The 22,458-nt window shown below is 35.5% G+C and overlaps 1 protein-coding gene across 3 annotated transcripts in view; it reads left to right on the top strand.

Moving 5' to 3' along the window:
- The window catches only part of LOC150092739 (C2 domain-containing protein 5), a 615,319-nt gene that overhangs the window by 510,825 nt on the left and 82,036 nt on the right, over nt 1-22,458 (top strand). For all 3 annotated transcript variants that reach the window (XM_090414825.1, XM_090414826.1, XM_090414824.1), the window contains exon 27: nt 13,587-13,664. In XM_090414825.1, the coding sequence (XP_090270951.1) occupies nt 13,587-13,664 (78 nt within the window). The remainder of the gene's footprint in view (nt 1-13,586; nt 13,665-22,458) is intronic.

Below are 22,458 nucleotides of genomic sequence, written 5' to 3' on the forward strand. Positions count from 1 at the left end.
CTTCAGTTTAATTACCACCATGTGGTGTGGCAATCTGTCAAATGCCTTTTCAAAATCTAAGTATACCACTATATGTACATCTCCTTTGTCAATACATTCATCACCTTGTTATAATACATAACATGACCTTTCTTTAACAAATCCATGATGATAAACACAAAGAATGCCACTGTTGCAACCAACTTTTGTATCCTCTCTCTTACTAACCTCTCCAATACCATAACTACAACTCCAAGTATACATGTCAGTCTACAATTTGTAACTTTACCTTATCAATAACTTTGAAAATTGGAACAGTTTATCCACTCCTCTGGGACTTGTGCCATTGCAAGACTGTTGTTGAACAGGTAGGCCAAGGCTGATGCTAACTCCCTAGAACATTGCCTTATTGACATCTAACTTACTGAAGCTTAACCAACTCCTCATCTATCTCTTGCTCACTCATCAGTAGGTCTTCTTTCATTTCATTCTCTACACTTGATTTCAGCTTCTGATTTCACACTGAAGATGAGACACCCTAATGAACTACTCACTGAATATCTTGACTAAGTCCTCTGTAGCAGTTATCAATCTCACACTCTCATCCATTAACATCATCTTGCCATAACCATTGTTCTTTCTACTTGCCACATATCGAAAAATACTTCCAAGGGTTTTTCTTGGCCTAGTTTGCTAATTTCTGCTTGCACTGCACTTTTGTTGTCCTTGCCAACTGAGTCACTCTTCTGGCCTCCTCTTTATACCCATACAACCGAATATTACCATTTTACACCTACCTTATTCAGCCTTATGACCTTCAGAATACATTCATACATTGATGCTGTTAAGTATTTCTTTGTCAGTTCCCAAGGAACATTTATTTCCTTTTCGCTCAACTCCTCATTCCATGCTATAGCTCTGAGCTGTCTCCTAAGCTTGTCATAATCACCAGCCTTTTAATTTCATTTATATCCTTTTCTCATAGAAGTCTTCATATGGCTAGCCACAACCCAGGTGATCGCTTCATGTTCACCATCACTATCTGGAATAAAGTGTGACATCCCATTCACAATTACATCCTCTGATTAGATCTAAAACTATCAATCCTCACGTGCCATCCTTTACATATTGTCTAAGATAATTGTCTCTCAAGAACTGAACTGAAGAAATTCATTTTCCTTATTCTCAAATGCTATCTCTTTATTCTGATCTATACTGCCATAATTTAAATCACCCATAATAATCACTCTTCCCTTGTTCACTAACCCAAGTTGCTTATATATTTCTTCATCACTCCCTCCACATTCTCTTGCCTATAGCAACATCCTACTAAATATCTTTTCCTCTCAACCTCCACTTCACATCACACTGCCTCAAAATCATTGCCACTATTTCCCTCTTTCATGTCTATCTACTTTATGTGAACATATTATCCCTGCTATCATTAGCATCATACCACACGGTTAGCCTAGTGGCTATGCGCTTCACGACCATATGCCTGGGAAAGGAGTGTCCTGGGTTCGATTCCCATTGCTGACATGAGGAGCTTAAGTCTTTCTCGGACATAGCCAAGTTAGCTGGTCTTGGGTGTGGACAGCAGGGTTTCTCTCCCCAGTTTATCTGGGATTTTTCCTCCTGCTAACTGGCTCCATGAACACGTGCAGCTACAGCTATAGAATATACCAGGAGGCATAGGGCTAGTCACCTTATCCTCGGGACGGGTACGACTTAGAAAGGCTTAAGATAGCTCTGTAACAGGCCAGTAGGCCTAACACGTAGAAGGGAGAAGAAAATCATTAGCATCACCTTCCCTCCCTTCTTGTCCTTTTTATTCTCGTGAAAAATGCTGTACCCTTCTATTTGTATTTCCGCCAGAATACCATCTTCATACATCCATGTTTCACTTATTCCAACAAATTTTGGGCAGATAAACTCAGTGAATGAAACAATTTCATCACCCTCATTTATAATGGTCCTGACATTTGTTAATAAACAGCAGTTTTCACTTTTAGGTCTGCAACCAGTTCAATCCAAGCCACTTATTGACTGTGATTTCCCCACCACACCTGCCCTTGCCCAGTCACCTCTATCATCTCTTATTACTTATATCTGCTCACCCTCAACTATCCTACTCACATCCTGATCCATTTCATTTCTATGCTGTTCATCCCCATGTACACATTCACTACCACTTCCAACATCCACTCTACCTATACCATATCTCCCTTCCCACCAGCACTCACCCGTTTCCCTATTCCTCCTCTTGCATTCCCATTCTCTCTTCATCTATCACACTACTACTACTATTTCCATTACTGTGCACTTCATTCTCTTCTGTTCCACTCTCCTGATTTTTCACTTCACCTCTTCCTTCAGATCTCTTGCTTCATCACACACTGCGCTTCCATCTAGCAACAGTTTCTGCTGTTGACCAAAGCTATTCAAGGCATAAACCATCATTTTTGTACATTCTTCCCTCAAATACATGCCATATATCTGCAAACTGCTCTCTCTTCTCCTCATAGTGTTCATTTATTTTGCATAGCTTCTCATACCATTCATGATTCTCTCTCTGTGTGTCTCAATTCCTCATTTTCATACCTTGGCAACACACTAATATTCTGTACTATTATCTTTCACTGTCCTTGATAACCTCCTAATACCTATCCTTACATTCTCTTTTAAACAGTCATTCATTTCCACAGCTACCACTAACTCTCTTGCTCATTTTCTCCTAATATCGAAAGCATAAATTACCTTGCTCATTCTCTTTCCTGGTTAGCAGTCCTTGTGGACTTTTATTAACCAATTCTATAACAATGGAGTCTCAATACACTACTATTCTTGAGTCATTCATCACCTCTTTTTCCTTTTTTCTTTCATTTGTTTTCATTAAACCTCTAATATTAATTCACATATTTTTCATTTTGAACAACTTTTTTTCAAATCTTACATTCCAGCAATTTCACTCTATCATCACTACCTCTCATTCTACCACAGGTTTCTTTTGTTTCCTCATTCCTATTTCCTTTTTCTTCCATTTACCAACTTACATTCCTTCAGTCTATTTGCATTTGCTGATAACTTCTAGTCTAACAAAATATTCCACTTTCTACAAATCCATACCTTCTCTCCTCTCCTCTCCATTCTCATCACAAACACATCTTTCATACTTTGTTATGCATGCATGTTGCACTCATGACTCAAAAATGACATCGAATCATTTTTGAAAAATATATGTTGTTAACAGATTTTGATCTTTGTGCTGTGTGGCATGCAGATCTCATTCATACCGCTGTTGTATTCTGTTCAAATTAAGATTCAAAAATTCCATTAAAAAAAGTGTCAGTAACAAATCTACAAAACCAACAATCATACAATACACTAAGCTATCAAAAATAAAAAATATTATTAAAATAACTTTCATCGCATACACGTAATAAATTAAATGGAATTTTATTCAAAAACTCCAATATATTTAATCAAACATTACATGGACTTCATCAGGAGACAGATTGTTAACTACATTTAAAACATATATTAGCTTGTGACTCATTTGCAGCTGAAGTACATGATATTTCTCTATTAGAATTCCAAGGAACAATTGTAGAAAGTAGCATAGATAAAAAATAATTTAATTTCTACAATTGCTCCATTGAACTCTAATAGTCTAATATCATATACTTCAGCTGTGAATGAGATTACACGAGCTAATATACATATGATTTATGACTCACTATTGTGATTCACATTTTAAATGTAGTTAATAGTCTGTCTCCCTGAACAATGCCATAACATTTGATGAAATATATTGTAGTTTTTAAATAAAATTCTATATAATTTTTGGTACATGTGTAAGCTGTGAGAGTTTTTTTAATATGTCTAGTGCATATGTTCCATTAAACCCATAATCAATATTTTTTTACTATAGGCATATTGCAAGTGTTGCAAAGACTTGCATCAGAGTGCTGCTATGATAAGAAGTATTCTAACATGTAGGGATAATAAGGAAGTGGCTGTGCCTGTATAAAGCACTGGTCAGACTACACTTGAACTATTGTGCTCAAATTTGGTCACCTGGTTTTCATTGTGACATGGAAACATTGGAGAGGGTCCAGAGACAAGTGACTAAGACAATATCAGGACTTTGGAATACTGGCTTATGGAGTGAGGATGCAGAAATGTGGATTGTAGTTTGGTGGATAGGAGGAAAAATGGTGAAATAATAGAGACATTTAAGGTTGTGAGAGGATTTTATCGGATTAATCCAGATGGAATTATAAAAAAAGAGTAAAAGGTGAGAGGGGAGAAAACCCAAGGGCCATCCCTGGAAACTACATAAGAGTGTGGTGAAGAGGGGTGTGAGGAGTAGATTTTTTACATGGAGAACTAAATGAATGGAATGCATTACCAGAATGTATTGTTAATGCAAGGAGTTTAAGGATTTTAAGATTCAGTATGATAAATATGTTGTGAATTGAATAAACCTCCCACGATGTCTGCCGATTCTGTGGAGGGTACAATAATAGTAATATTATACTAAAATGCATGCAATATCACCAATTATTACACAAAATAGCACTTATCTTTTCCAAAGCATTTACCAATGACACATATGTATATTGTTCATATACTACTTACACATGAACATAGCCTATCATACCATACTGGATTATGTCCTAATGATATCCTTTCACTGATAAATATGGTTATAATTTTTCCAAATGTAAACACAATTCTTATCACCATCCCTTCCCATCTTCATTTCATACTACAGTAAATATGATGATCATGTCTTTTATATTGGCAACAGGAATACTATACAGAAACTAATTGTTTCCTTAAACATCTTTAGCCATAAAATTCTTTATCGAATACAAAGAAGATGAACTCTTAAACTTCTTAAATTTGACTTTCACCAGATCTGACTATTATATTAGTACTAAGATATGTCATATACCCACAAGCATTGGAAACTACTTGCATTTCTCCTCCTATCACCCTTGCTATATCAAAAATCTGTCATTTTAAGACAGTTCATTAACACTTACAAATACTCTTCTTTAACCACTGCTCTAAATCAGAAAATCACATACCTAAAAAAAAGCTCCTCCCTTTCTTACTAATACCATCAACTACCAATAGACTATTTACCTAGCTAGAAATCGTAAGCCTTCTTCCCAGTTCCGAGAGCAACTTATCCAAGTCCTACATCATTCTAAAATTCCCACATATCCCTAATATTTTCAGAACTATCATACATATCTTCAAATATTAACTACTTCATGTATTCACTACAAGCAACCAACTATAAACTTTATTAAAACATAAGCCCACAATATCTTAAACTGATGTTTTACTATGGCATACCATTGTTTCTAAGTTTAACTGCCAATCAGAATACAATACCTGCTACATTGGCTCCACTAGATGAAACATTATTGAGACAGTAACATCCCTATATGAGAATACTTACATTCCACCACTAAAAAAGAAATGCAAACAAAAGCATGCAAATAATATCAACAAAATCCCACTACTGAAATAATGTGCAAGGGTGGTCTGAAAAGTTCTCGGCCTCAACCATAGATGGCAACACTATTGGCAAGATTTTTTTTTCTATGTTGGTATATTTATCATAAGCATCCATGTGAAATTCCAAGGCATTCTATCAAGTGGTTTGTTTTATACACTGTCTGAAGCAAAAGTGTTGTCTGTATCCCTTGAAATGGATAAAATTGAGTATCGTGCAGTTATAAAATTCTTTGTAAAAGAAGGTTTAATGCCAAAAGAAATTCATTCAAAGTTTGTAAACGTTTATAGGCACTCCTCCATTTTCAACAATTAAGAAATGGGCTGCCGAGTTTAAACATGGCCATACCAGCCTTGAAGATGATCCACGTGAAGGACGTCCAAAAAGTGTAACAACACCAGAAATCATTGATCAAGTGCACGATATGGTATTGGATGACTAGCGAGTCAAAGTGTGTGAAATTGATGAGACTATAGGCATTTCAAAAGAACGTGTAGGATATATTTTGCATGAAGAATCGGAAATGAAAAAGCTTTATGCAAGATGGTGCCATGCTTGCTCGCAGCAAATCAAAAATGCACTCACATTAAAATCTTTGAACAGCGTTTGGAGCATTTCAACCATGCTACCGGCCAAGACGTGTATATACGTCCAGGTTACCATGGATGCGAAGTGCATATTAAAATTGTAATACCATTGATATTATTATTGAAATATATGATGGATGCAAAGCGTATGAGGATGCGTATTTGATCCATAATGGCCAGTAAGGCGGTTAACAAGAATACAACTGATTTTGTGCATCAATTTATTACTATGGATGAGACTTGGATTCACCATTGCACACCAGAATCCAAACAGCAGTCAAAGCAGTGGACAGAAGACGGTCTCAGTGCCAAAGAAGACAAAATCGGTTCCATCATCAGGAAAGGTCATAGCATTGGTGTTTTGGGATGCTAAAGGCATTTTGTTTATTAATTATCTCAAGAAGGGTAAAACAATAACCGGAGAATATTATTCAAATCTTTTAACCAGACTAGATGAAAAAATTTGTGAGAAAAGACCCATTTTGCAGAAGAAAAAAATTATCTTTCATCAGAACAATACACTTGCCCACAAAGGTGTTTTGGCAATGGGAAAATTAAGGGATCTGCACTATGAATTGTTGGAACATGCACCCTATTCCCCAAATTTGGCTCCCTCTGACTTCTATCTCTTCCCAAAACTAAAACTCTTCCTCGCTGGTCAGTGTTTTTCTTCGAATCAAGAGGTGATTGCAGCTGTAGAGGGGTATTTTGTAGATCTCTGAGAACCACTACAGGGACAGGATAATGGCACTGGAGCATCGCTGGAATAAATGTATTAGTCTTAAGAGAGATTATGTTGAAAAATAAAAATAATTTTGAAATTATAAATTCGTTTTTTCATTTTTGGACCAAGAACTTTTCAGACCTCCCTCGTATATATTTCACTTGTTTTTGTTCCTTTTTGGTCTTTAATTTTTAGTTTTCAAAATTTTCCTTTTCAAAATTTATAGTCCATTTAATTCATCATTTTCCTTGTCATATTTCATGTCTTATTTAAGCATAATTATCAACATCATTCTTTTACCATATGTTCTCGGTTCAATCAAGGTTTGGCTCCAAATATTTTGTCATCCTTTCCTCCCAGAAATATACAACTATGTCTTTTAAATTACCCGTCAGTATTAATTAAAATTTTATATTAGTTTTTTTACTTATCTCTGGTTGGAGATATGGAGTAGCTCCATTCCCTACTATGTGCTGTAATTTTTATTTATCTGATATTAGGAATGGCATGAAACCTTATTTTCACAAAATCCACTCTCAGTTTGTTTCCTTTACAAATATACTACTTTCTGTTTAATTCATACTCTATTATCTGATTAACAGATATTTTGTAATGAAAACAAAAACAGAAACACAGGTATGTCAGGGTAACAAGTATACTAGAACATGAGCTTGCCAAATATTATCCAGTGATTAAAAAAGAAAGTAATAATAAATAATTGTACTTTACAAGGGTTGTTTGAAAAGTTTGGTAAAAAAAATAAGTTAAACACATTTTTTGGAAAACATCACCTTGATTTCTCAACATAGTTTCCATCGAGGTCTACACGTTTGGTCCAATGAGTTTCCAATTTTTCATCCCATTTAAAAAGTAAGATTTGTCAAAAAATTGTGCAAAATAGTAATTGACAGCCTTGATGACATCCTTTTTCGAAGAAAATTGTTTCCCACCGAGCCAAATTTTTAAGTTTGGGAACAAGAAGAAGTCACATGGGACCAAGTCCAGAGAATATGGTGGATGTGGAACCAATTTAAACCTCAATTTGTGCAGTGTTGCCATTGGGGTGGCCGATGTGTGGGACAGTGCATTGTCTTGATGAAAGAGCACTTTTTTTTCAGTTCTTTCAGTCCAATAATAATGCATAATAGACTCCTCTTATTGTCTTACCCTTTTCCAAATAGTCTATCATGATAATTCCTTGGGAATCCCAAAAAACAGTGGCCATCACCTTCCGAGCTGACAAAACGGTCTTTGCTTTTTTCAGTGCTCTTTCAGTGTGCATTGTCCACTGTTTTGACTGCTGCTTGGACTCAGGTGTGTAGTGATGGATCCAAGTTTTGTCTACAGTAACAAATTGATGCAAAAAATCCTGTGAATTGCGATTAAACATTGCCAAACACTGTGTTGAAATGTCTTTTTGCATTCGTTTTTGATTGACAGTCAATAATCATAGCACCCATTGCACGCACACACACAGACACACGCAGCTTTTCCATTTGCAATTTTTCATGCTAGATGTTATACACCCATTCACTTGAGATGCCTATAATCTCAGCAGTATCGTGCACTTTCACTTGGCAGTCTTCCATAATGATACCATGAATTTTGTCAAGCATTTCCTTCATAGTGACCTCCTTTGAGTGTTCAGAGCATGCTTCATCTTTGATGGACTTACGACCATGTTTAAACTCATTTATCCAAAAATAAATAGTCTTTAATGCTAGTGCAGATTCCCCATGAACTGCATCTAACTCGGCTTTGATCTGCATGGCCATCCACTTCTTGAAATAAAATGTTTTTTCACTGCACAAAACTCGTTTTTCTCCATTTTTATGAAAAATGTGAACACAGGCATTTTAAATGTTTGCTAAACGAGAACTTCGCATTGCACATGACTAAAATTTTGCCAGGGTCATGGAAAAAGATGATATGTGCCAACACTGGTATTAATAAATGAATTGTGTCACTGTCTATTGGAAATTTACCAAACTTTTCAAACAACCCTTGTGGCAAAATGAGACAACTGCCAAAATTCAAATATTTTCATATATGTTATATTTACAATAATTGAGAAAATTAAAAATACACAACTCAGCTAAAAATAATCGGCTAACACCCTTTATTCCCTTATAGAGAATAGACGAGACATTTTTTTTTTATTCAAACCTATCTACCTTTTGGAGATTGAGTGGGCAGTTCAGTTGTCACCAGTAGCTAATCAGAGATAGCTGACCCAAGACTATCACTAATTATAATAAATTTAGTTTAATCCTTTATACAAGTGTGTGCACACAAAGTTTGCGCCTGAAAGTATCTTCAGGACTGGGGTAAAGTGGCACAACACCGGACAACTCCTTGCAAAGGTGGAGCAAGCTACCAACACTCCTATCCCAGTATCTCCCATAATGCAAAACACATCTCCTTGTGGATATGTATAATGTTATGCATTAAGGGAAGGGCCACTACCCAGACTAGTTCCGACCTTTATTGAGGTCTCTTCAGTGGGAGCCAGGCCCAAGTGGAGATACCAGGCAGAAGCATTAGCAAGGTCATCTCCTCTTATAGGAGCTGCCAAACGGTTTGCCACCTTTTTATTAAATTACTCTGGATTTAGAGAAAGATATTGAAAGTTTATTTTTCACTTGGTCAGACTATAATAAATTTAGTTTAATCCTTTATCCAAGTGTGTGCAAACAAAGTTTGCACCTGAAAGTATCTTGAGGACTGGGATAAAGTGGCACAACACCGGGCAACTTGTTGCAAAGGTGGAGCAAGCTACCAACACTCCTATCTCAGTATCTCCCTTAATGCATAACATTATACATATCTGCAAGGAGATGCGTTTTGCATTATGGGAGATACTGGGATAGGAGTGTTGGTCGAAACTAGTCTGGGTAGTGGCCCTTCCCTTAATGCATAACATTATATATATCTGCAAGGAGATGTGTTTTGCATTATGGGAGCTACTGGGATAGGAGTGTTGGTAGCTTGCTCCACCTTTGCAAGGAGTTGCCCAGTGTTGTACCACTTTACCCCAGTCCTGAAGATACTTTCAGGCGCAAACTTTGTTTGCACACACTTGGATAAAGGATGAAACTAAATTTATTATAGTCTGACCAAGTGAAAAATAAACTTTCACTATCACTAATTATAAGCGGCAACCATTGAAGAGACCAGCAGAAAAGTGCTGTTATTTCTTGTTACCTAACCCTAACAAGATGTGTTTTTATCTGAAATAGAGTGGAATCTACAGTCAATATTTGTGAGTTTATGAGATGAAAAATTTGATTTTATGAGGAAAAAAAACCCACTTACCTGTGCCAGAGATAGACTAACTCAGGAACCGGTTGAAGAAAGGCTTAGAAAAAGTTCCTCCAGTTGGTGAGTAGAATTGAACTTAACCTTCTCATGCATAAGGGCCTCATTTGAGGACACAAAAAAATGATGTCCTCAGATGAGGACATAATTTTTAACATATACAGGGCACAAATTAGCAAAATTAATGAATTCATGGTAATACTGTAAGATTAAATGGTACCGTATCATCATTATAATTTTTTATAAATGAATATAAAAATTCATACACTGACTTAAATGTGCATTAGGTACTTCATTTCTTATTGTAACCTCCATGTCTCTCATTATATTAGCATTATATTTTCTCTAGTATTGTTAATATTCACCTTACTTATAGTTACTGCATGGTTTTCAGGAAAGAAATACAGGTAAAGGAAGTGAATCTTCAATGACATATCATCTTTAGTATTTTCTAATCTCCATCTTTTGGTGTCTCCCTAATCAGAGATCTGACAAATACACCTTTGACATTGAAAATATTGGTTGGATACCAGAATGCAGGTCCTTTTATGTTTGCCAATATTATTAGTTAATAGATATTGGTAAGAAATATGTTTATGAGGTTGGTTAATGACAGACTTGTGTCTTATGTTTTCTCTTCCCATGACATGATGCACCATGATTGTCTTGCTGTCTCATTTAAAAAAAAACGCAACAATATCTAAAGTCCTCTTGCATACTCTACATTCACTACAAAATCACATGACTGTATCTATTAATACATATTAACATACAGCATATACTTGAAGCATAATATATATCAATTATACTGAGGCAAATGAGGCTGAAATTCAGCCTCATTTGTTTAGTGTTAGTGCCTGTGTGCACATATCATTGTTTTGTGATCTCTGAAGATACAATGTAACATTGCAAAATATAGGAAGGTATTGATTAAAGTTTTTAATTAATATTCTAGTATGCATTGTCATTTCCTGAAAAATTAAAAGCTACACACACACACACACTATTTACCAATATTTGTCTGCACATCTCTGTTATATGAAGTTATGGGACATTCCAGGTTTGTTAATAACATAAAAACCAGTGTACAAATAGTATGAAGCAGTTTTTCAGCATATATATATCATTTTATTGATTTTTTACATAGTCTGGAAACCCTGCTCTATAGACCATACATGGAATTTTTTCAAGCCACTTCATACCTCCAATAAGTGGGACATGGTCTCACACAGGGTGATGAAATTCATCTCCCAACTAAAGACAGTCATAATCCCTCCCCACAATGGGATTCAAACCCACAGCCTGTTTGGAGAGCTGGTATGCTAACCACTCATCCAACTAGTCTGGTCTGGTTAGAAAACATGAAAAACTATTTCTAATGTTGCAATCATGGCTTTCTACCGTAACTGAACTCAAATCATCCATTATCATTAGAAGCACAACCCCTTGCTCTCCCAGCTAAAGGCAATCATAAATATCCATGTCCACACTGGGAGAGGAGGGGGATGCCATTCTAATGATAACGGATGATTTGAGTCCAGTTATGGTAGAAAACCATGAAGGACATCTTGTACCATTTATGTCAATACCCAAATTATTAACATTAGTGAAATAGGTCTCACTAAGGTAACGAACTCAATCCCTTTTTTTCCTTTATACTCCTAGAATTTGTGTACAGACATAACACATTGTCTCTGTTTTTTCTCTATACTCTCCTCTGTAGTCCACATGACCTAGTAAGACAATTTGGATTCTTATTCATGTCTAATGCTTCATTTATACAGGACATCCTTACATGTACTTAATCAGTCTGAACTGGATAAACATACAGTTATCTTTTCATCATAATCACCTCCATTATTAAGCATATTTGCATCATTAATATAGTTGCATAACTTAGTTTCAATTTACACACAGATTCTCACCAATTCTCACATCATAATCTAGTTTCCCTGACTCTCCATATTAGGTTGAATGTGATTTTCCAACCACCTTCCACGTTACAAAATCACATCTCATCCTCTTACTCACCCAAGGATAGCCCTGTGTTCTGTTATATGAAAAATCTCCCCTGTGTCAATCCTGAAAACACCTATCAGCAGTTTGTTAGTCATGTCATCCCCTTAATCTTCTTTCCACCAAACTCTGCAGTTTACATGCTGTCAGTCTGGCTTCATAATGGGCATTGTACCATTTTTGTTATCTACCTCCATACCCCTTCTAGTGTTACTTCATTCCCTTCAAATCCTAGACCAGATTTCTGCTCAGGAATCCAGATGGTCTGATCAGGGCTGTATATAATGGATTATTTATACAATATTCCCTATTATTCACTGAAACAGAGTACCATTCCCATTGGCACTGTTATATTCAACATCCACAACAATGGTTCCAGTAGAAAATCTCATTCCAGTTGTATCAATGTCCTCCATCTTTTTTCTTTCTTTTCAAGTTCAAGTTTCTTTTTTCAAAATTTTTCCATATCTGATTTCTCCACTTTTCTCATTTCATGTCTCATTTCTCTCTTCATTTCATGCACATTTTTTTATGTAAATCCTGCCCACAAAAGTACCATAAGCCTATAGTACAACATTCCCCTGAGTGCACTGGAATTAAGGATAAGATAACCTGAAAATTCTTCTCCAAAGACTAAACATGGTACTTTTTCAAGCACTTCATGTCTCTAATTAGCAAGGTAGTGATCACACTGTAGATGAAAATCATCTACCACCTAAAGCATTTCACAAACTTCCATGATATAGTGGGATTAAAAACTCACATCCTGTTGGTTGGAGAATGAATACTTTATCCTCTTGGCCAACTATGTATGGTTAGACAAATTTAGAAAGGCTACTCAAGACTTGATATCCTTTTGAAATTCATTTTTTCAACTTCAAATGTGAATTTACATTTGCAAGCATTTCTTCAAATATTATATAGTCCAATGTGCAGTAATCACCATGTTTCTTGTCATTCCTTTGTCTCCATGTCTCTACTGTCTAAGAAAACTAGACAAACATAACTTCAGTAATCATAAGCTTACTCTTCAATGGGACTTCACTCTCTCTCAAAATAGACTTCTTACACAATTAAAAAAGCTTTGACCTAATGAATTCTTCTTCGGTATACTTATCTAACTTTCATTTTTTGAAATTATGGATTCTACAACCGTGTTAAAATAACTCTTTTTATTATCCCGATGTTTTGAACTTCATATCAAGATCATCATCTGGAGCATACACAAATATAGAATTCATAATTTCAAAAATGAATGCTGATCACCGTGTAACACTAAAAGAAAGGATAATACTTATCTAACCTTCTATCACTAGAGTTCAACCTCCCAAATGTATGAAATTATCAAAGTAACTAACCAAACTTAATTCTCAAATTATATTTTTCAAAATAATTTGTTGGTTTTTGTTGTATTTTTTATCTTCTGCAGCTGGTATCCCATCGTTAGGAGAGTCAGAACTAGTTCCCACTGTTAATGGAAATAAAAGCAATAAAGTTTCTAATTCAAGTAAGTAAATATAAATTTTATTTACAAAGGGAGCAAGAGAAAAGCTGTTCAAAAAAATTCCATAATTATATGATGAAAGTGAAACCTAAGCAATGCATACCATTTAGAGTTTAGTCAGAATTTAGAATTGAAGTTTCAACAGGAAAATGGTTTGATGTAAAATCATGTTTAAGATAAAAGAGTATGTACTATTTTCCACCCATGGCCCAAATGTGCTATAGGTATACTAAAACCTTTCACGAGTGGACCAAAAAGATCCAAATGAGCACATCCAAATGTTGGAATATATATGGGGTAAAAATACTGTAACATTGTATTATGCATAATATTTGTGAAACTGTTTTTACTTCGCATTTTATTTATAGAAGAGAATGTTGTACATAATATAAAATTCATGATTCTGTATTTATTAGTACTATGCATCTATGCAGTGGCGGCTTGTGACTTGAAATCGTGGGGGTGCTGCAACTTTATCCAAACAGTGTACATGTGTTTGAAGAAAATATCAACATTATGGTAAAAATTAAACATGAAAAAATATTGTTTATTATCAATAAAATTATACAGTTTGGTATAATTCAAAATTACTTAAAAATAAAATATATTTTTCTTGTTTTGTAATGAAACAATATTGTTTATTATCGATAAAATTATACAGTTTAGCATGATTCAAAATTACTTAAAAAATAAAATCCATTCCTTTAATTGTAATGCCCAAATATTTAAAGCAACGGAGTAAACACGATAAGCACTACAAACACTCTACTACTGGTGCAAAATGCATATAAACAGCAGTGGAACTGCATGACAGACAGTGCCGCATTACACTAATAGCTCGCATCTCACTATGACGTGCATATGTTTTTACGCGTGTAGCAATATGACACTATGGTAAACACAGTGCTGCTGGCGTCCTTCACCCTCCTAAGTGCTACAAGATGGATTTTTATTAATTTTTATACAAAATAAGAGAATTGTATAGGATTGTTGATGATAAAATTAAATATTACAAGCAAATATAAATAAATTAATAAATATATTTATATATTGAGAAAAATTGGGGGTGTTGCAGTTCCCCAGTGCCTATGCACGAGCCGCCCCTGCATCTGTGTATATTGTGTGTTATTGTTTTTTTTTTTGTTGTTGTTTTTGAACTTAAAAAAAAATATCAAAAGATGACTAACACTGAGTTTAATAGATATTTAATTAAAAGCTGAATATGCAGGAATCATTACCTTATCAGTTATGTGAATATGAATTTTATTTACAAAGGGAGCAAGACAAAAGCTAACATAATATGTCAGTAATGATTCCTACATATTCGATGGTTCATGTTTACCACTTATTGTATATTTTTTTGTTCTTTCTAACCCAGACAAAGCCACTAGCATATGTGATGAAACTAGTTGGTTTTATTAAATATCTATTATGATCTATTAAACCGAGTGTTAGTTATCTTTTGTGACATTTGTTTTTTGGTCGAAAAAATCAACATACTCAAAACTTTTTATATTTGATAAGGTAATAGTTTTTCAAATCTTAAACAGAAGATTCATAGTTAGTACTATAGGAAACATTAGAATAACCAGTGCATTTTGTCACATGTGATATCATTAGCAGAAAGAATTCGAATTATTATTTCACCTTTTTTTTTTCTTATGCATATAATGAATGAAGAGATATAAAATGTATTCTGTGCTTTTGGAGTTGACCTGTGAAGAGCCGATGATTTAGTCACTGACTCCATAATAAAACATGCTATAGATGAGCAAGTTATAGCATCAAGTTTTCCTGGAGCAAAAATTAAAAATATAAAGGAAGCAATTCAGAAACAAAAAAGTAAACGAGATCGTAATTGTAGTAGGTACTAATGACTTATCTAGCAATAAGTTCAGTATGAGAAAGGACATGAAAGGGTTGTTGGAAGAGGCAAAAGTGAAGAGCGAGAAAATGAAAATCATCAGTATATTACCTCAATATGATAAAAATGAATTAGCAAGAAGGGCTATAATGGCAAACAGTTCGTTTTGATGCATATGATATGTAGAAGGAATGAATGCAAAATTTTGGATGTGTGGAGTGAGTTTGAGGGAAGTTGGATTTGTATAAGAGGGATGGCCTACAACTGAATGCATTTGCTATCAGGAGTCTAGAAAAACTAATAACTGGTATGAGATCTAACACAGAGAGTCAGGGAAACTAAATTATCAAGGGGGAATAGTATGAATGTGAGTGTAAGAGCGACAGTGTTATATAATTGTGTTAATGACGAGAATGGGCTTTGTCATGGAAATGTTGACGAGGAGAGAACGATTTCAGGTTTGTATTCAGACCCATCATATGTATGCAAAGATGTCTATATGTGTAAGACATTATAGAATAATGTCTTACACATATATGTGTAAGACATTATAGAATAATAGAGATCTGCAAGTTGTCCAACTGTGTCAGGCAGACTGCAGACAGGACAATACAAAAGAACAAACTGGTAGATTATTATGTCTGTACACGAATGCTAGAGTATCAGAAACAAAGGGATAGAGTTTGTTGCCTTAGTCAGTATGTTGTGACCTCAAATTGTAGTTATCAGTGAGACCTGGCTATCAGAATCAGACCTACTAACTGGTATTGAGTGTCAAGGGCACAGTATTTTTAGAAAGGATAGAGAGGAGGAGACGTGCTACTAATGATATCGGATGTCTTGAATCCACTTAGAGTTGAGACCTATGATTGTAGTACTACTACTACTAACAATATTTCATGTGGCAGTGAGTTTGAAGCCAGCTGATGTGAGGTAGAATCTAACAAGACTAATGCATAGTGGAGTGTTGACAGACCTGGTGGACCAGTTGCTAGTAATGAAGAAATGCATCACCAAATAGAAAACATGAGCACGTAAAGAGTAATCATAATGGGAGACTTTAATTATCCAAATATTGATTGGGTAGCAGTAATATCTCATGAGAAGAATGAAAATGCATTTATTGAGCTGTTGAGGGACAACTTCCTCAAGCAGTGTATGACAGAAAGAACTCGAGGTCAAAGAGTGTTAGATTTGATTATAGTGTCAGAGGGCATTTCAGTTAAAAATGTAACTATTCTGCCTCTGGTTGGTGATAGTGATTATGTAGTACTCACTTGGGAAGTGACTAAGTTTATGAATGTTCCATTCAGAAAAGGTTACATGCTAAACTGCAAAGTAGGAAATTATGACCAACTGGGGAGTACACTAAGTTCGATGGAATGGGATCAGTTGATGGACCGGAAGAATATCGACAGTGCATGGGAAGCATTTAAACAATACTTTAAACAATCATTCGATATCAACGTGTGTCCTGAGAGTTCGAAGAATAAATTGGTGATAGTGATTATGCAATATTCACTTGGGAAGTGACTAAGTTTATGAATGTTCCATTCAGAAAAGGTTACATGCTGAATTACAAAGCAGGAAATTATGACCAAATTATAACAAATCTGAAAACAAACCCCAACTCAACATCACCAGAGTTAAAGATCGGTACTATCAACGTAAGAAGCCTGAATGGCAAAGAAATGGAGCTAGCTGAGGAATTAGATAAGTACCAGATCGACATAATAGGGGTGACTGAAACAAAAAAGACCAAAACTGGTGAGATCTTTCTGAGCAATAAATACAAAATGTTATATTCAGGCAATGACAATCAAGGAAAAGAAGGAGTAGCCATAGTATTCAACACAAAATACGAGGCTAATCTTCTTGAATGGCAGTCAGTCTCAAGTAGAGTAATGTGGGCAAATATGAGAATGGGGAACTGGAAATGAGACTTATTTGTGCCTATGGTCCCACAGAAGGTTCTACTAAGGTAGAAGTGGAGGAATTTTTTGACGCTTTAGAAAAAGCAACTGACACAATGAAAAATGAAAAGTTGGTCCTTGTTGGGGATCTAAATAACAGAGTAGGAAATGATTGTCAGACATACAAAAATATTTTGAGAAAATATGGAGAAAAGAGCAACGCTAATAATAATGCAAATATCTGTTGGATTTCTGCTCAGGACATGGACTGGTTATTATTAACACCATGTTCCAACATAAAAATGTGCACAAATTCACATGGAGAGAAGAGGCTAGGAATAAGAAAAGTCTCATTGACTATGTTATTGTTGATAGTGATGTTTTCTCCCTGGTGCAGGACACAAGAGTGTACAGAGGATTTGAAATTGGAAGTGATCACTATTTAGTCTTGAGCAGGATAAAATTGAATTTCATATCGAAAAGAATAACATGTAAGAAAGTTTTAAAGCGAATAAAAGTTGAGCAGCTCTCAGATGTGAACTGTAGACTAAAATACACAAAGATTCTTGAAGAAAAAATGAAAGAGTTTCAGAACAGGAATCAAACCTTAGAGATTCAATGGCAAACTCTGAAGAAAACATGATTGATTCTGTCAGAGAGGTATGTGGTGAGGTTGTTGTCTGCAAGGATAAAAAAATCAGAACTCCCTGGTGGACACAGGAAGTTAAAGAGGCAGTGAAGGAAAAGAAGAAAGCATATCAGAAGTTCCTGTCAAATAAGTCAGCTTGTGCTCTTAGAGAATACAGAGACAAATGCCAGAATGCTAAACACTGTAAAACTAGCTAAACAAAAGTCATGGGAGGACTTTGGCAAAAATATAGAAATTAAATATTAAGAAGGTGGCAAAATATTCTGGAGGTTGTTGAAGAAGCTTAGGAATGGAGTTAAGAGTGCTGTAAAAGGAGTTAGAGATGATAAATGTGACATGAAAACGGGAGAAAAAGATATCCTTGACATATGGAGTAATTACTTTAAAAAACTGCCAAATGAAACAAGCAGTGATGACAGCACAGTGGTAAAAAACACTGACCAGGCATGCAGTCAGGAATACATATCCATACTTGAAGTAGAAAAAGCCATCAAAGGTGATGTGGAAATGTGGAAAGGCAGCAGGAGTAGATGATATTCGACCAGAAATGCTGAAGCATGGTGGTATAAGAGTCTTACAGTGGCTGCACTGCATAGTTCAGAAAGCCTGGACAGAGGGACGAATTCCCGATGATTGGAGTAGAGCTCTCATAGTACCCATATATAAAAAGGGAAATAAAACTGAATGTGAGAATTACAGAGGTATTTCCCTGCTGAGCGTTCCTGGCAAGATCTATGCAAGTATACTTTAGAAACAGTTGAGAAGAATTGCGGAAGAAAAGCTTGGTGAAGAACAAGCTGGATTCAGGCCAAATAGAGGCTGTCAGGATCAGATCTTCACTTTACAACAGATAGTTGAGAAAGCATGGGAATATAACAAAGATCTGTATTTAAGTTTTGTCAATTTGGAGAAGGCATATGACAAGGTGCCAAGAGAGAAGCTATTCAGTACACTGTAGTTATATGGTGTCCATGAGGCCTTATATCAAGCAATACTTAGTCTTTATTTGAGTTGTAAGTCAGCAGTTAGAATTGAAGGAAGTACAGGAAGATGGTTTAATGTTAAATCTGGTGTGAGACAAGGATGTACATTATCCCCTCTGTAATTCATTATCTATATGGATCAAATTATGAAGGAAAGTGGTATTAAAAATGATATAGAAATTGGAGATGTTAATGTCAGCTCTTTGCTTTATGCAGATGATGTTATACTTCTAAATAAATCCGCTACAAGTCTGCAAGATTCTCTGACTAAATTGAATAGCTGTTGTAATAGATATGGTATGAAGATCAGCAATGAAAAGACAAAGACAATGAAAATAGGTAGAATCATTGAAAATGTCAACTGTGTTGTGAATGGAGAACCTGTGGAACAAGTAAAACCTTTCAGCTACTTAGGCACGATTTTTAGTGAAGATGGTAAATTAAATATAGAAATAGACAACAGAATCAGCAAAGCTGGTATGGTGGGAAGTCAATTGAATAAATTCATATTGAATAAGAGAGAAATTAGTCGGAACACTAAGTTAGCTATATACAAGACAGTGTTCAAACCAGTTTTAACTTATGGACCTGAGAGCTCGGTCAGAAGTAAAACCTTGACCAAAAACTAGAGACTGCAGATATGAGAGTCCTGAGAAAGATTATAGGTGTGAACAGATGGCATCAATGGCAATATCATATTAAAAACGAGGATATTAGGAAAGAACTTGACATTGTCAGCATCCAGGAATGCGTTAGCAGAGCTAATCTCAGGTGGTATGGTCACTTAAACAGAATGGGCGAGGAAAGATTAGCAAAACAAGTGTTCTCTGCCAGGTTGACAGCAAAACAACCCAGAAGAAGACCAAGATATAGGTGGATTGATACGGTACAAAGTGCCTTAGACGATAGAAATATAAGATCTGATAATGTTGGAGTCTTGACAAGTAACAGACTGATTTGGAGGAAAATTGTAGATAGGAAGTTAGTAATGATGTAATTTTTTTCATGTAGTACTCTCATATCCTGTACACCCCTTGAGGGTACATGGCAGGAATTTGATGATGATGATGATGAAATTATGACCCACTGAGGAGTACACTAAGTTCACTGGAATGGGATCAGTTGATGGATCGGAAGAATATCGACAGTGCATGGGAAGCATTTAAACAATACATTAAACCAGGGGTCGGCAACCTTTTCAGACTCGCGAGCCACATTCAACTTTCATTTTTAATAATCTGCCCACAAGTCCTGTTGTCTGCAGGTACAAATCCTGAGAGATAAAGTTATATCTTGAAATAACATCTTCTTTATTTGGGCATATTTGTTCAATTACAGATAATAAACTTTGATTAATAAATTATGAATCTGTATAAGACCTTCCTTCTTTCACAACCAGTTCAGCTACGACAGAATTAGCATGAACACCGATTCATTATGAATACTTTGCATCTTAAATAAGTTTTGCTGAGAAGTCAAAGAAGCTTGTAATTTATTAATTTGATTTTTTCTAAGTTCACAGTTCAAATCCTTTTATTGGCTTTCATGTTCATTCTTTTAATTATGGCTGATATCATATTCTTTCATATCAGCAACACTTTTATGACAAATAAGACAAAGCGGCTTACCCCCATTTTTAATAAAGAAGTACTTGCTGTTCCATTCATTATTAAACCTTCTCCCCTCATCTGCAAGTTTACGTTTTCGTGAACCCATTTTTGAAATTATTTTTAACAAATATATATCCTCTAAAAATAATAGTGGGGTGCTTAAGGGTCAAAGCTGTATAACTGAGAGGAGACCTCCACATAGCCTTTAAAGGAATGCGGAGAACCGACCAGAGCTTCTGACCTAATGTCCAATCCTCACCTTCTCGTGGTGCACCCTGTTGGGTATCTACTTTGATACTGAACGGACGAGGATGGGCTGGCAATTTGGGATTTAGCCGACCAAATTGTATTCTTATTGGTTAATTCAAAATATAGAATGATGGTACAACATGACAAAATTTCATGCCAGCTGGGGCGTCGCCCGGTTAAACAAGGCCCCCGTTGTTTTCGCCAGGGAACCAGGGCGAACAGCGGAAAGTCAGCTACTGGAACAAATCTGAAAATAAACCCCAACTCAACATCACCAGAGTTAAAGATCGGTACTATCAACGTAAGAAGCCTGAATGGCAAAGAAATGGAGCTAGCTGAGGAATTAGATAAGTACCAGATCGACATAATAGGGGTGACTGAAACAAAAAAGACCAAAACTGGTGAGATCTTTCTGAGCAATAAATACAAACTGTTATATTCAGGCAATGACAATAAAGGAAAAGGAGGAGTAGCCATAGTATTCAACACAAAATACGAGGCTAATCTTCTTGAATGGCAGTCAGTCTCAAGTAGAGTAATGTGGGCAAATATGAGAATGGGGAACTGGACAATGAGACTTATTTGTGCCTATGGTCCCACAGAAGGTTCTACTAAGGTAGAAGTGGAGGAATTTTTTGACGCTTTAGAAAAAGCAACTGACACAATGAAAAATGAAAAGTTGGTCCTTGTTGGGGATCTAAATAGCAGAGTAGGAAATGATTGTGAGACATACAAAAATATTTTGGGAAAATTTGGAGAAAAGAGCAAAGCTAATAATAATGGCAAATATCTGTTGGATTTCTGCTCAGGACATGGACTGGTTATTACTAACACCATGTTCCAACATAAAAATGTGCACAAATTCACATGGAGAGAAGAGGCTAGGAATAAGAAAAGTCTCATTGACTATGTTATTGTTGATAGTGATGTTTTCTCCCTGGTGCAGGACACCAGAGTGTACAGAGGATTTGAAATTGGAAGTGATCACTATTTAGTCTTGAGCAGGATAAAATTGAATTTCATATTGAAAAGAAGAACATGTAAGAAAGTTTTAAAGCGAATAAAAGTTGAGCAGCTCTTAGATGTGAGCTGTAGGCTAAAATACACAAAGATTATTGAAGAAAAAATGAAAGAGTTTGATAACAGGAATCAAACCTTGGAGATTCAGTGGCAAACTCTGAAGAAAACATTGATTGATTCTGCCAGAGAGGCATGTGGTGAGGTTATCTGTAAGGATAAAAAAATCAGAACTCCCTGGTGGACACAGGAAGTTAAAGAGGCAGTGAAGGAAAAGAAGAAAGCATACCAAAAGTTCCTGTCAAATAGGTCAGCTTGTGCTCTTAGAGAATATAGAGACAAATGCAAGAATGCTAAACACTGTGTAAAACTAGCTAAACAAAAGTCATGGGAGGACTTTGGCAAGAATATAGAAAATAAATATCAAGAAGGTGGCAAAATATTCTGGAGGTTGTTGAAGAAGCTGAAGAATGGAGGAAAGAGTGCTATAAAAGGAATTAGAGATGATAAAG

Source organism: Typopeltis vanoorti, chromosome 25 (assembly GCF_054136105.1).
Source record: "Typopeltis vanoorti isolate ZY-2024b chromosome 25, IOZ_Tvanoo_1.0, whole genome shotgun sequence".
Taxonomy (NCBI): Eukaryota; Metazoa; Arthropoda; class Arachnida; order Uropygi; family Thelyphonidae; genus Typopeltis; species Typopeltis vanoorti.